Source organism: Heptranchias perlo, unplaced genomic scaffold (genome assembly GCF_035084215.1).
Source record: "Heptranchias perlo isolate sHepPer1 unplaced genomic scaffold, sHepPer1.hap1 HAP1_SCAFFOLD_217, whole genome shotgun sequence".
NCBI lineage: Eukaryota > Metazoa > Chordata > Chondrichthyes > Hexanchiformes > Hexanchidae > Heptranchias > Heptranchias perlo.
The window spans coordinates 247,493-264,050 of record NW_027139231.1 but is presented as its reverse complement, the minus strand read 5'-3'; the positions used below and the strand labels follow the sequence as shown (position 1 = coordinate 264,050).

Sequence of the window (16,558 nt, the reverse complement as noted above, 5' to 3'; positions counted from 1 at the left end):
GTCAAAGTCTGGAGTCCAACTGCTTGCTGCGGGGGAGGGGCCCGGGGAGACAACGTGACAGTCAGTTGCTCTATAGGACATGACTTTGAGCAGCATGTTTATACCTTGAGGGTCTTTGTTGAAAGACTCTGCTCATGTTGGGATGTGGGAAGATTTTGCATTCCCTCAGGGAGGAGATGTCAGGAGGTTCCATGAATGCTGCAGCATCAGAAAATATGGCCTATGTTTCGATTAGGATTTGTTGCCCTTTGATGTATAAACCAGGTGCAGTTACCTCCATCATAGGGAAGAATCTAAAACGCAAGAGCGCTCGTTGGGAATTGGCTAATGGTCGGCCTTCCAAACAAATAAGTCCAATCCAGTTTTACAATGTTCACTTTGATCTCATGAATTGATTTTTGTATCAGCTGGGAGACATTTGCGATACGAAATAGACACATATTTTTCATATCGAGAGTCACCATACAGCACCTCCAGTCAGGTTTGCATGGCAGATGCAGACAAAGTTCCCATTGAACTCCGTGACCCCCCACCCCCACCCCCACCCCCACCCCCAAACTCTGAAAAACAATTTCCATGCCATTTTCACCTTCCCGTACTAAGCACTCCTGTGGGTTTGAGTCTGTACCCTTCTTATGTCCCATTGGGTGTTGGAGTAGAACAGAGTTTGGTGTAACAAGTGACGACCTCTTGTGCAATCTTGTTTGGCCAACATCCTATTATAATATAACCCAGGATTCCAGTGAAATTTGATTTCTGATTGGTTCTGGAGAATCAGATTTGCATTTGTTTACTGTGAAAACGCTTACTTGAGCAATGAATGTGACCTCGATTCACCCTGTTTATTTCAGGTGGAGGCTGTGCAGCTAATTGCTGATGAGAAGGCACCTCGAGTAACTCAGGCTGAGGAAGGTGCAACGTATGAAGGAATCCAGAGGAAAGAGAATTCTAAGGTAGTGTACTGGTCTATAGTTTGCGGTTAAATATAACTTTCCTCCAGAACAGTGACTGTGTTTCCAGTGTAATTCATACGATCATGCGTTCAATGACAGACAGGAAAAGACCCTCTGGTCCATCCAGCCTGTCCCACACAATTATGATACTTTATGTATCACAATACAGACACTCCCCACCTCACCCAAAACCATTTTATCTCCTTTGAGAGGCGAAAAAACAGATAAAAACCAAGGCCAGTTAGGGGGAAAAAATCTGGAAATTTCCTGTCTGACTCTCTTAGGCGATTGAAACTAATCCAGGAGATCAGTCTGGCACTGATTCATTGGCATTGAGGACAGTCTGAGGCTATGAAAGCCGCTATATAAATGCAAAGTCTTTCTTTTCTTTCTCTTTCTCCTTTGATTGTAGTTAAAATACTTTAAAATGAGCATGTAATTGGCAAATGAATTTCAATATAGACAAGTGTGAGGTGGTGCATTTTGGTAGGAAGAATAAGGAGGCCGCATATTCCATGGATAATAAGAGTCTAAATGGGGTAGAGCAGCAGAGGGATCTGAGGGTACAGATACACAAATCACTAAAAATAGTGACACAGCTTAATAAGACCATTTTTAAAAAAGCAAACCAACAATTGGGGTTAATTTCTAGAAGGATAGAATATCAGGAAAGATTGAACAGGCTGGGGCTCCTTTCTCCAGAAAAGAGAAGACTGAGGGGTGACCTGATAGAGGTCTTTAAGATTATGTAAGGGTTCGATAGAATAGAAGTCGAGAAATGTTTCCACTTGTGGGAGAGTCCAAAACTAGAGGCCATCAATATAAGATAATCACTAATAAATCCAATAGGGAATTCAGGAGAAACTTCTTCATCCAGAGAGTGGTGAGAATGTGGAACTCGCTCCCACAAGGAGTAGTTGAGGCGAATAACATAGATACATTTAAGGGGAAGCTAGATAAACATGAGGGAGAAAGGAAAAGAAGGATATGGTGACAGGGTGAGATGAAATAGGGAGGGAGGAGGCTTGTGTGGAGCATTAACACCGGCACAGACCAGTTGGGCAGAATGGCCTGTTTCTGTGCTATTCAATCTATGTAATTCTATGTAAAATATAATGACAAAACAAATCTACTTTAAATTAATGCAAATTATGTTTTCAGTATCTGAGTGGTAAAAAATGAAGATTGGATAGTTAGAAATAGTTACAGGGCAAGAATCTATTTTAGGGACTCAGGTGACAGCGTACACAACAAGAATGATGTTCAGGCCCTTAGGATCTGCCATCAGAACGTGGAGATTTGTTTTCAGGCAGGATGTTCCTTTCCTGATGCATTTTTTAAGTCCCATGGATGTCACGAGAACTGAGAGGGTACAGTGATCAGGAAAGATTGATGTGGAGAATAGGCTGGGGTTCTTATCTCTGGGTAAGAGGAGACCTGCGAGGGGGTTCAGTAAGGTGGATGTGGAGAAACTGTTTCCACTTGAGGGTGAATCCAGAACAAGGGGCCATAAATACAATGTGGTTGATTCTTAATTGCCCTCTGAAATGGCCTAGCAAGCCACTCAGTTGTACAATCTCACTTTTAAAAAAAAAAGGTCAAAATCAGAATAAAACTGGATGGACCACCCGACATCGGACCACGAGGCACCGGACACGACAAAAGCAAACCAAGCCCAGTCAACTCTGCAAAGTTCTCCTCACTAACATCTGGGGACTTGTGCCAAAATTGGGAGAGCTGTCCCACAGACTAGTCAAGCAACAGTCTGACATAGCCATACTCACAGAATCATACCTTTTCAGCCAACATCCCAAATTCTCCCATCATCGTCTCTGGGTGTGTGACATACCGGCAGGACAGACCCACCAGAGGTACAGTGATATACAGTCGGGAGGGAGTGACCCTGGGAGTCCTCAACATTGACTCTGGACCCCATGAAATCTCATGGCATCAGGTCAAACATGGGCAAGGAAACCTCCTGCTGATTACCACCTCCCGTCCTCCCTCAGCTGATGAATCAGTCCTCCTCCATGTTGAGCACCACTTTGAGGAAGCACTGAGGGTAGCAAGGGCACAGAATGTACTCTGGGTGGGGGACTTCAATGTCCATCACCAAGAGTGGCTCGGTAGCACCACTACTGACCGAGCTGGCCAAGTCCTGAAGGACATAGCTGCTAGACTGGGCCTGCGGCAGGTGGTGAGCGAACCAACATGAGAGAAAAACCGACTTGACCTCGTCCTCACCAATCTACCTGTTGCAGGTGCATCTGTCCATGACAGTATTGGTAGGAGTGGCCACCGCACAGTCCTCGTGGAGACGATGTCCCGTCTTCGCACTGAGGACACCATCCAACGTGTTGTGTGGCACTATCACCGTGCTAAATGAGATAGATTCAGAACAGATCTAGCAGCTCAAAACTGGGCATCCATGAGGCGCTGTGGGCCATCAGCAGCAGCAGAATTGTATTCCAGCACAATCTGTGACCTCATGGCCTGGCATGTTCCTCACTCTACCATTACCAACAAGCCAGGGGATCATCGCTGGTTCAATGAGGAGTGTAGAAGAGCATGCCAGGAGCAGCACCAGGCGTACCTAAAAATGAGGTGCCAACCTGGTGAAGCTACAACTCAGGACTACATGCATGCTAAACAGCGAAGCAACATGCTATAGACAGAGCTAAGCGATTCCACAACCAACGGATCAGATCAAAGCTCTGCAGTCCTGCCACATCCAGTCGTGAATGGTGGTGGACAATTAAACAACTAACGGGAGGAGGAGGCTCTGCAAACATCCCCATCCTCAATGATGGCGGAGTCCGGCACGTGAGTGCAAAAGACAAGGCTGAAGCATTTGCAACCATCTTCAGCCAGAAGTGTCGAGTGGATGATCCATCTTGGCCTCCTCCTGATATCCCCACCATCACAGAAGCCAGTCTTCAGCCAATTCGATTCACTCCACGTGATATCAAGAAACCTGAGTGCACTGGATACAGCAAAGGCTATGGGCCCCGACAACATCCCGGCTGTAGTGCTGAAGACTTGTGCTCCAGAACTAGCCGCGCCTCTAACCAAACTGTTCCAGTACAGCTACAACACTGGCATCCACCCGACAATGTGGAAAATTGCCCAGGTATGTCCTGTCCACAAAAAGAAGGACAAATCCAATTTGGCCAATTACCGCCCCATCAGTCTACTCTCAATCATCAGCAAAGTGATGGAAGGTGTTGTCGACAGTGCTATCAAGCGGCACTTGCTCACCAATAACCTGCTCACCGATGCTCAGTTTGGGTTCTGCCAGGACCGCTCGGCTCCAGACCTCATTACAGCCTTGGTCCAAACATGGACAAAAGAGCTGAATTCCAGAGGTGAGGTGAGAGTGACTGCCTTTGACATCAAGGCAGCATTTGACCGAGTGTGGCACCAAGGAGCCCTAGTAAAATTGAAGTCAATGGGAATCAGGGGGAAAACTTTCCAGTGGCTGGAGTCATACCTAGCACAAAGGAAGATGGTAGTGGTTGTTGGAGGCCAATCATCTCAGGCCCAGGACATTGCTGCAGGAGTTCCTCAGGGCAGTGTCCTCGGCTCAACCATCTTCAGCTGCTTCATCAATGACCTTCCCTCTATCATAAAGTCAGAAATGGGGATGTTCGCTGATGATTGCACAGTGTCCAGTTCCATTCACAACCCCTCAAATAATGAAGCAGTCCGAGCCCGCATGCAGCAAGACCTGGACAACATCCAGGCTTAGGCTGATAAGTGGCAAGTGACATTCGTGCTGGACAAGTGCCAGGCAATGACCATCTCCAACAAGAGAGAGTCTAACCACCTCCCCTTGATATTCAACGGCATTACCATCGCCGAATCCCCCACCATCAACATCCTGGGGGTCATCATTGACCAGAAACTTAACTGGACCAGCCACATAAATACTGTGACTACAAGAGTAGGTCAGAGGCTGGTTATTCTGCGGCGAGTGACTCACCTCCTGACTCCCCAAAGCCTTTCCATCATCTACAAGGCACAAGTCAGGAGTGTGATGGAGTTATCTCCACTAGCCTGGATGAGTGCAGCTCCAACAACACTCAAGAAGCTCGACACCATCCAGGACAAAGCAGCTCGCTTGATTGGCACCCCATCCACCACCCTAAACATTCACTCCCTTCACCACCGGCGCACAGTGGCTGCAGTGTGTACCATCCACAGGATGCACTGCAGCAACTCGCCAAGGCTTCTTCGACAGCACCTCCCAAACCCACGACCTCCACCACATGGGAACAACACTACCTGCACATTCCCCTCCAAGTTACACACCATCCCGACTTGGAAATATATCGCCATTCCTTCATCGTCGCTGGGTCAAAATCCTGGAACTCCCTTCCTAACAGCACTGTGGGAGAACCTTCACCACACAGACTGCAGCGGTTCAAGAAGGCGGCTCACCACCACCTTCTCAAGGGCAATTCGGGATGGGCAATAAATGATGACCTTGCCAGTGATGCCCACATTCCATGAACGAATAAAAAAAAAAGGTCGTCGCTGACAGATTCAGTAAAGAATTTAGCAGGAATTTCTTTACACAGAAGGTGGTGAGAATGTGGATCGCGCTGCTTCATGGAGTGGTTGAAGCAGAGAGCATTGATGCATTTAAGGGGAGGCTTGATGCATACATGAGGGAAAAGGGATTGGACGGCAGGGTGGGAAGAGGCTCGTGTGGAGTATAAACACCAACACAGAATAGTTGGGCCGAATGGCCAGTTTGTGTGCTGTAGATTCGATATAAAAAGCAGGAAGTGTGAGTTGATGACCTCGCTACTTTACTCAACCTGGCTTAAGAGTTGAGGTTTGTGTATTAATGTTTATTGGTATTAATTACTTTAATGTTCCCTTAATTAAACAACTCCTGACTGGTTTAGTATCCAAACTAGATTATATTTTACAAATAACTTTGGAAAGAACAACTAAAAATGACTTTATTGTAGAGACAGGTGTGTATACATGATACCTGGACATAATTTTCCCAGATACTCTGCATTGTCTTGGAGTAAAAACTTGTTTTGCATCAGATTTTAAATTAAAACATCTGATGCATTGTCGTGCTGCATGGAGCTGTATGAATTGAGGCAGAAGCTATGCTGATGCAAGGGAGAGAGCTGTGGTGAGGGCAGGGTTCAGGTTGCAGAGACATGAACACATAATCCAAGCTGATATTTCATGGAGGTGCTGTCTTTCGGATGAGACGTTCAACTGAGGCCCCATCTGCGCTCTCAGGTGGATGTAAAAGATCCCATGGCACTATCCAAAAAAGAGCAGGGGAGTTCTCCACGGTGTCCTGGCTAATATTTATCCATTAACTAACATCACTAAAACAGATTATCTGGTCATTATCACATTGCTGTTTGTGGGATCTCGCTGTGCAAAAGTTGGCTGCCATGTTTCCCTACATCACGACAATGACTACACTTCAAAAGTATGTCATTGGCTGTGAAGCACTTTGGGACGTCCTGAGGTCATGAAAATAAATGCAAGTTCTTTCTATCCAGTGCAAGAATTTGGAAAGATGTTTGTATGAAATCTCCCAGAGAAGTATTTTTTTGCTTGATTCCTGGAAAATAAATAAATAATACTTTCCCTATCGGCTTCTGTTAGATCGATATTGATCAGCTCAGTGGTAACATTCACCTCTTTAGTCAGAAGGTTGTGGGTTCAAGCCCCATTCCAAGGATTTAGGATTTAGGGATAATCTAGGTTGACCCTTCAGCGTAAATAAACATGAACCAAAAATGGGCAACCACCAACATTAATAACAAAATTCATATTCACTTTGTAATCATTTCCATTGCAATCCTTAGAAGATGTTGGTGACATGTAAGTAGATCATAACTTTCACAGTGTTTATCGAATGGTCTTATCTGCTGTTGTTGGGCTTATGCAACCAGCAACATTCTGGATTCCATTTCCCTCAGTCAAACCTTGTGTTTACACAGTGTAATGGAACCTGCTCCCTCCAGCTCGTTACTAGCAGTTCAACAACAAATGGATGGGTCAGTGACCCAGATTCAGGGTAGGTTGTTTTGAAATTAACTGATTATGAAACATGGGTGCTTACATTGCTTGATAGCCGCTTTTTATTAACAGTGGCACAGACTGTGATTGAGGACAACAGCTGGCAGTCAATATCTTCTTCCCAGAACTGTAGTGGCTTCTAATGTTGTGCTTAAATTACAGCCAGTTCTCAGTCTCACTTTAAATGTCACTTCAGCATATTCTAAACTGGAGAGTGATAAGCAGCTCTGCACCAATTACTTTCAATACCAGTGAGAAAAGGTACTTTGGATATCTTTTAACGACTAATTTAATTGAGTGTGAGTTAGTCAAACTGATACAAATGATAAAACTTTAATGAATATAATGTTCATTCTGACACAAGCTACAATTTTAAACCCATGTTTCATAATCAGTTAATTTCAAAACAACCTGCACTGAATCTGGGTCACTGACCCATCCATTTGTTGTTGAACTGCTAGTAACGAGCTGGAGGGAGCAGGTTCCATTACACTGTGTAAACACAAGGTTTGACTGAGGGAAATGGAATCCAGAATGTTGCTGTTTTTAAATGCAGTGTTTTCACTGCAGACTATGGGGAAAGATATCTCCGTATAATACTACAACATTATTGGTTGCTCTGCCTATCTCTCTCACAGAAAGCTCCCCTGAGCATTTCTCTCACTGCTGTGGTGATGTATCAAATCCCATTGCAAAACTCTGTCACTCCAGTTCTGGCCTGGAGGAAAGTACACCTCTCATTGTGATTCTTTAACTGGAATACTGCACGAGTGTTTCACCTTTAACTTATTTTGACCATTTCTCCTCACTTTATGTTCACCTTTTGTTTTGGATGGTGGGAATGCTCAAAGTGCTAAATGCAGAAAAATTGTTTTTCTCCTGATGTTCCTCCACTCTACTCATGTGGATCTTTTGGCTAAGGTTACTAAACAACAACAACTTGCATTTATATATCTCCTTTAATGTAATAAAACACCCCAAGGCGCTTCACAGGAGCAATTATGGACCAAAATTTGACACCGAGCCACATAAGGAGATACTAGGACAAGTGACCAAAAGCTTGGACAAAGAGGTTGGTTTTAAGGAGGGTTTTAAGGAGGGTCTTAAAGGAGGAGAGAGAGGTGGAGAGGTGTAGGGAGAGAATTCCAGCACTTATGGCCCAGGCAACATAAGAAGAGTGAGATTTTTTTGTTAATGTAACAAGATCAGGATCATTAGAAACATTAATCCCCCTGTTCCATCTGAACAGGTCCAAAGGGGAAAATGGTACCAAGTCTGCAAATTGATTTTCTAGTGCAAGTCTAATAACTGGCAAAAAAGTCAGTGGGGAAATGAGGAGAAATGTTTTTACTCTGAGTTATGATGATCTGGAATGCGCTGCCTGAAAGGGCGGTGGAAGCTGATTCAATTGTAACTTTCAAAAGGGATTTGGATAAATACTTGAAAAGGAAGAATTTGCAGGGCTATGGGGAAAGAGCAGAGGAATGGGATTAATTGGATAGCTTTTTCAAAGAGCCAGCACAGGCACGATGGGCCAAATGACCTCCTTCTGTGCTGTATCATTCTATGATTCTATTTGGACACCTGGAGGTGTTGATGAGAAGCCTGTTTGTTTTCTGCAAGGTCAACATTTATTGAGGACATTAAAAAACTCGATTCAGTTCCTGCGCTAATATTCTTTCTTCAGATTTCCTGGGACCAGTCAGCAGAAGCCATACATAACTGGATCCGTGGCCATGATAAGGTACCTGGAGCCTGGACAATCATTGATGGACAGGTACTTGGAACATTCATCTTTATAAGTGTTTTTAGCTTAAAGCCTGTAATGTGCAGCACAGAGTAACCGTGTGGTTTTTTTTTACAGCTTGTTAGAGTGCAGTAAAAGCAATTCTGCAGTAATATGGCTCGAATCTGGGCTACAGTATATTGTAGACAGATACCAGGCCTGTCACTGAAATAGACTCTTTTGAGTGGTTGAATGAATGCCCTCTGACGGGATTGGTTGACTGCCCTCTGACGGGATTGGATGAATGAATGCCCTCTGATGGGATTGGATGAATGAATGCCCTCTGATGGGATTGGATGAATGAATGCCCTCTGATGGGATTGGATGAATGAATGCCCTCTGATGGGATTGGATGAATGAATGCCCTCTGATGGGATTGGATGAATGAATGCCCTCTGATGGGATTGGATGAATGAATGCCCTCTGATGGGATTGGATGACTGAATGCCCTCTGATGGGATTGGATGAATGAATGCCCTCTGATGGGATTGGATGACTGAATGCCCTCTGATGGGATTGGATGACTGAATGCCCTCTGATGGGATTGGATGAATGAATGCCCTCTGATGTGATTGGATGAATGAATGCCCTCTGATGTGATTGGATGAATGAATGCCCTCTGATGTGATTGGATGAATGAATGCCCTCTGATGTGATTGGATGAATGAATGCCCTCTGATGTGATTGGATGAATGAATGCCCTCTGATGTGATTGGATGAATGAATGCCCTCTGATGTGATTGGATGAATGAATGCCCTCTGATGGGATTGGATGAATGAATGCCCTCTGATGTGATTGGATGAATGAATGCCCTCTGATGGGATTGGATGAATGCATTTTATCATCTATAATAAACTGGGGTACCCTTTTTCAATTATTTTTATATTACTGTTAAATAAATCACACCGTTCAACTGATTTGATCTCACACAAAATTAGTGACCAGTTGGTGCAACAGCTTCTCATCCTCCATAAGCACGATGGAATTGGCTATAGCGGTCTGTGGATTTGGGGCCTAACTTTGATACACTCTTGTGCAATGTGTAATCCCATCACCCTTGAGAGGGAGGGATAGTGGTGTTGGGCCTGATGTTAGGAATGTGTGACTTGGAGGGGAACGTGCAGGTGGTGTTGTTCCCATGTGCCTGCTGCCCTTGTCCTTCTAGGTGGTAGAGGTCGCGGGTTTGGGAGGTGTGTCCTGTGGATGGTGCACACTGCAGCCACTGTGCGCCGGTGGTGAAGGGAGTGAATGTTTAGGGTGGTGGATGGGGTGCCAATCAAGCGGGCTGCTTTGTCCTGGATGGTGTCGAGCTTCTCGAGTATTGTTGGAGCTGCACTCATCCAGGCAAGTGGAGAGTATTCCATCACACTCCTGACTTGTGCCTTGTAGATGGTGGAAAGGCTTTGGGGAGTCAGAAAATGAATCACTCGCCCCAGAATACCCAGCCTCTGACCTGCTCTTGTAGCACAGTATTTTTGTGGCTGGTCCAGTTAAGTTTCTGGTCAATGGTGACCCCCAGGATGTTGATGGTGGGGGATTTGGCGATGGTAATGCCGTTGAATGTCAATGGGAGGTGGTTAGACTCTCTCTTGTTGGAGATGGTCATTGCCTGGCACTTGTCTGGCACGAATGTTACTTGCCACTTATGAGCCCAAGCCTGGATGTTGTTCTGGTCTTGCTGCATGCTGGCACGGATTGCTTCATTATTTGAGGGGTTGAGAATGGAACTGAACTGGAACTGTGCAATCATCAGCGAACATCCCCATTTCTGACCTTATGATGGAGGGAAGGTCATTGATGAAGCAGCTGAAGATGGTTGGGCCGAGGACACTACCCTGAGGAACTCCTGCAGCAATGTCCTGGGGCTGAGATGATTGGCCTCCAACAACCATTGTTTCACATTAGAAAAGATACAAGAGGCACTCTGAAACCATGAACACTGGCAAATTACAGACAGTGGACAGCCTTCAATGCACCAGGCCCTATTTACTTAGTGTATTTTACACCTTAACACATGGGACACCGGCCCCTGTAAAGTTTTTCACGGAGGATGTCACCAGTGCCTAATTACAACGGGCTGATTGCAATTATATTTTCCCGTGTCTAATGACCATGAAATGTAAGGCGTATGTTTTAAGACAATTTCAGGAAAGATTTGAGAAAATCATGAGTATAGAGAGAGCTGTGAAACAGAGGGAGGGGACGGAGAGGGAGACCAGGGGAGTATAGAGAGAACTGTGAAACTGAGGGAGGGGACGGAGAGGGAGACCAGGGGAGTATAGAGAGAACTGTGAAACAGAGGGAGGGGACGGAGAGGGAGACCAGGGGAGTGTAGAGAGAGCTGTGAAACTGAGGGAGGGGACGGAGAGGGAGACCCGGGGAGTGTAGAGAGAGCTGTGAAACTGAGGGAGGGGACGGAGAGGGAGACCCGGGGAGTGTAGAGAGCTGTGAAACAGAGGGAGGGGACGGAGAGGGAGACCCGGGGAGTGTAGAGAGAGCTGTGAAACAGAGGGAGGGGACGGAGAGGGAGACCCGGGGAGTGTAGAGAGAGCTGTGAAACAGAGGGAGGGGACGGAGAGGGAGACCAGGGGAGTGTAGAGAGAGCTGTGAAACAGAGGGAGGGGACGGAGAGGGAGACCAGGGGAGTGTAGAGAGAGCTGTGAAACAGAGGGAGGGGACGGAGAGGGAGACCAGGGGAGTGTAGAGAGAGCTGTGAAACAGAGGGAGGGGACGGAGAGGGAGACCCGGGGAGTGTAGAGAGAGCTGTGAAACTGAGGGAGGGGACGGAGAGGGAGACCCGGGGAGTGTAGAGAGCTGTGAAACTGAGGGAGGGGATGGAGAGGGAGACCAGGGGAGTGTAGAGAGCTGTGAAACTGAGGGAGGGGACGGAGAGGGAGACCCGGGGAGTGTAGAGAGCTGTGAAACTGAGGGAGGGGATGGAGAGGGAGACCCGGGGAGTGTGGAGAGAGCTGTGAAACTGAGGGAGGGGATGGAGAGGGAGACCCGGGGAGTGTAGAGAGAGCTGTGAAACTGAGGGAGGGGACGGAGAGGGAGACCCGGGGAGTGTAGAGAGAGCTGTGAAACTGAGGGAGGGGACGGAGAGAGAGACCAGGGGAGTGTAGAGAGAGCTGTGAAACAGAGGGAGGGGACGGAGAGGGAGACCAGGGGAGTGTAGAGAGAGCTGTGAAACAGAGGGAGGGGACGGAGAGGGAGACCAGGGGAGTATAGAGAAAGCTGTGAAACAGAGGGAGGGGACGGAGAGGGAGACCCGGGGAGTGTAGAGAGAGCTGTGAAACTGAGGGAGGGGACGGAGAGGGAGACCCGGGGAGTGTAGAGAGCTGTGAAACTGAGGGAGGGGATGGAGAGGGAGACCAGGGGAGTGTAGAGAGCTGTGAAACTGAGGGAGGGGACGGAGAGGGAGACCCGGGGAGTGTAGAGAGAGTTGTGAAACTGAGGGAGGGGACGGAGAGGGAGACCCGGGGAGTGTAGAGAGAGCTGTGAAACTGAGGGAGGGGACGGAGAGGGAGACCCGGGGAGTGTAGAGAGAACTGTGAAACTGAGGGAGGGGATGGAGAGGGAGACCAGTGGAGTGTAGAGAGAGCTGTGAAACTGAGGGGGGGAGTGTAGAGAGAGCTGTGAAACTGAGGGAGGGGACGGAGAGGGAGACCCGGGGAGTGTAGAGAGAGCTGTGAAACTGAGAGAGGGGACGGAGAGGGAGACCCGGGGAGTGTAGAGAGAGCTGTGAAACTGAGGGAGGGGCGGAAGAGCTGAATGAAAAAATCAAGAAGTTGTCAAAAAGTGAGGTCACAGTGCAAGGAGTAGCACCGATGGTAAGTCAATCACAATTTAGTTTATTGATTAATGTTGTTAGTGGTTATTCTTATTGGTGGTTAGTGCCTTTAAAAAGGGAGTGAGGGATATACTGAGTAATTACTGGCCAGTCAGTCTAACCTCGATGGTGGACAAATTATTGGAATCAATTCTGAGGGATCGGATCAATCGAAAGGCACAGAGTGATCCAGGAAAGTCGATTTGTTAAGGGAAGGTCGTGTCTGACTAACTGGATTGAATTTTTTGAGGCGGCAACAAGGAGGGTCGATGAGGGTAGTGCGTTTGATGTAAGTGTACAAGGCTTTTGACAAGGTCCCACATGGCAGACTGGTCAAAAAAGTAAAAGCCCTTGGGATCCAAGGGAAAGTGGCACGTTGGATCCAAAATTAGTTCAGTGGCAGGAAGCAAAGGGTAATGGTTGACGTTTTTGTGACTGGAAGGCTGTTTCCAGTGGGGTTCCTCAGGGCTCAGTACTTGGTCCATTGCTTTTTGTGGTATATATTAATGATTTGGACTTAAATGTAGAGGGCATGATTAAAAAGTTTGCAGATGATACAAAAATTGGCTGTGTGGTTGATAGTGAGGAGGAAAGCTGTGGACTGCAGGAAGATACCAATGGACTGGTCAGGTGGGCAGAAAAGTGGCAAATGGAATTCAATCCAGAGAAGTGTGAGGTAATGCATTTGGGGAGAGCAAACAAGGCAAAGGAATACACAATAAATGGGAGGATACTGAGAGCTGTAGAGGAAGTGAGGGACCTTGCAGTGCATGTCCACAGATCCCTGAAGGTAACAGGACAGGTAGGTAAGGTGGTTAAGAAGGCATATGGAATACTTTCCTTTATTAGTTGAGGCATAGAATATAAGAGCAGGGAGGTTATGCTGGAACTGTATAAAACACTGGTTAGGCCACAGCTTGAGTACTCTGTACAGTTCTGGTCACCACATTACAGGAAGGATGTAATTGCACTAGAGAGGGTACAGAGGAGATTTACGAGGATGTTGCCAGGACTGGAGAATTTTAGCTCTGAGGAAAGATTGGATCGGCTGGGGTTGTTCTCTTTGGAACAGAGGAGGCTGAGGGGTGATTTAATTGAGGTGTATAAAATTATGAGGGGCCCAGATAGAGTGGATAGGAAGGACCTATTTCCCTTAGCAGAGAGGTCAATAACCAGGGGGCATTAATTTAACCTGATTGGTAGAAGGATTAGAGGGGAGTTGAGGAAAAATGTTTTCACCCAGAGGGTGGTGGGGGTCTGGAACTCACTGCCTGAAGGGTGGTAGAGGCAGAAACCCTCAACTCATTTAAAAAGTACCTGGATGTGCACCTGAAGTGCCGTAACCTACAGGGATACGGACCAAGTGCTGGAAAGTGGGATTAGGCTGGGTGGCTCATTTTCAGCCGGCACGGACACAATGGGCCGAATGGCCTCCTTCTGTGCTGTAAATTTTCTATGATTCTATGATTTAGTGATTAGTTAGTGTTTTAGTGTTAGCTAAACAGTAAAGTGCCTTAAAGCTAAAAAAGAACAGTTTAAATAACTATTATCTAACATGGCAGGACAGCTAGGGCCCGACCCATGCTCCAGAACACTTTGTGTATCCTGGAAAACCACGTGTGCAGGAAGTGCCGCCAACTGCTCGAGCTCGAGCTCCGAGTTTCTGAGCTTGACGGGCGGCTGGCGTCGCTACGGTGCATACGGGAAGCTGAGAGTTTAGTGGGTCGTACCTTTCAGGAGGTGGTCACCCCGCAGCTACGAGAGCTTAGGCGGACAGGGAGTGCCACCAGACAGACTAGGAGGAACAGGCAGGCAGTGCAGGAGTCCCCTAACCGTATTCAGTGTTGACACCTCGGGGGAGTGCAGTCAGGAGCAAATCCACGGCACCGTGGAGGATTCAGCTGCACGGGGGGGGTAAAAGAAATGCAGTTGTAATGGGGGATTCGATAGTTGGGGGGCTCGACGGGCGTTTCTACAACCACCAACATGAGTCCCACATGGTGCGTTGCCTCCCTGGTGCCAGGGTAAAAGACATCACGGTGCAGAATATTTTGAGGAGGGAAGGGGAACAGCCAGAAGTCGTGGTCCATGTGGGAACCAGTGACATAGAAAGGAAAAGGGTCGAGGTCCTGCAGTCAGAGTTTCAGGAGCAAGGGAGGAAGTTAAAAAGCAGGACCTCAAAGGTAATAATCACTGGATTACTCCCAGTGCCACGTGCGAGTAAGTATAGGAATAGTAGGATAAGACAGGTAAATGTGCGGCTGGAGCAATGGTGCAGAGGGAGGGCTTCAGATTCCTGGGGCATTGGAACCAGTCCTGGGGCAGGAGGGATCTGTTCAAGATGGACGGGTTGCAGCTCAATAGAGTTGGGACCAATGTCCTCACGGGGAGGTTCACTAGTGCTGTTGGGGAGGATTTAAACTAATTTGGCAGGGGGATGGGTACTAGCATGAAACATTAGAGAGGAGAAACAAGGTGCACAGAGGACTGGGAGGGACAAATATCACCAGAGTAAAGAATAGTTCAGAAATAGGAGAGATCAGACACGGGGCAAATGCAAGGCAATCTAAGATGAGATTGGAGTGCATGTGTGTAAATATACGGAGCGTGGTGAATAAGGCTGGTGAACTGCAGGTTCAAGTCGCCACATGGGACTATGATATAGTGGCAATAACAGAGACCTGGCTCAAAAAAGGGGAGGATTGGATACTTAATATTCCTGGCTACAGGGTATTCAGGAAAGATAAGGAAGGAAAGAAAGGGAGAGCAGTATTGATCAAAGAAACTATTATAGCATTGGAAAGGGATGATGTAGTTGAGGGGTCAAAGACAGAATCTATTTGGTTAGAATTAAGGAACAATAGAGGAGCTATTACACTACTGGGTGTATACCATAGGCTACCAAATAGTAGGAAGGAGATAGAGGAGCAAATTTGCAGGCAAATTACAGAAAGATGCAAGAACTATAGAGTAGTGATAATGGGGAACTTCAATTATCCCAATATAGACTGGGATAGTAACAGTGTTAAGGGCAAAGAGGGGGAGGAATTCCTGAAATGTGTACAGGAGAACTTTTTTGAACAGTGTGTTTCCAGCCCACGAGGAAGGAAGTGATGCCGGATCTAGTTCTGGGGAATGAAGTGGAACAATTGGAGCATGTTTCAGTGGGGGAGCATTTGGGGAACAGTGATCATAATATCATTAGGTTTAGAATAGTTATGGAAAAGGACAAGGAACAATCAAATATGAAAATACTTAACTGGAGGAGGGCAAATTTCAGTGAGTTAAAAAGTGATCTTGCCCAGGTGGAGTGGAATTGAAAATTGGTGGGCAAAACAGTAATTGAACAATGGGAGGCGTTCAAGGGGGAGATGGTTCGGGTACAGAGTAGACACATTCCCACGAGGGGGAAAGGAAGGGCATCCAAAGCTAGAGCTCCCTGGATGACTGAAGATACAGAAATTAAAATGAAACAGAAAAAGGAGGCTTATGATAAATGTAAAGTTCATCATAAAGTAGGGAACCAGACTAAATACAGAACGTACAGGGGAGATCTAAAAAAGGGAATAAGAGGGGCAAAGAGAGAGTATGAGAATAGATTAGCGGCTAACATAAAAGGGAACCCAAAAGTCTTTTATAAACATATAAATAGTAAAAGAGTAGTCAAAGGAATGGTGGGACCAATTAAGGTCAAAAAGGAGATCATCTTGTGGAGGCAGAGGGTTGGCTGAGGTACTAAATGAATACTTTGCATCGGTCTTCACTAGAGAAGAGGATGCTGCCAATGAAACAGTAGTAAACAATTTTACAACACCAAGTTATAGTCCAGCAATTTTATTTTAAATTCACAAGCTTTCGGAGATTTTCTCCTTCCTCAGGCAAATGTTTCAAGATCTCCTTGAAGCCTACGCATTTATACATATTGA

The 16,558-nt window shown here is 46.5% G+C and overlaps 1 protein-coding gene across 1 annotated transcript in view; it reads left to right on the top strand.

The window, feature by feature from the left end:
• LOC137310107 (mitochondrial 10-formyltetrahydrofolate dehydrogenase-like) overlaps positions 1 to 16,558 on the top strand; it is a 151,677-nt gene that overhangs the window by 39,667 nt on the left and 95,452 nt on the right. The window contains exons 5-6 of the mRNA XM_067978066.1: positions 852 to 953; positions 8,704 to 8,793. Of these exons, the coding sequence (XP_067834167.1) occupies positions 852 to 953; positions 8,704 to 8,793 (192 nt within the window). The remainder of the gene's footprint in view (positions 1 to 851; positions 954 to 8,703; positions 8,794 to 16,558) is intronic.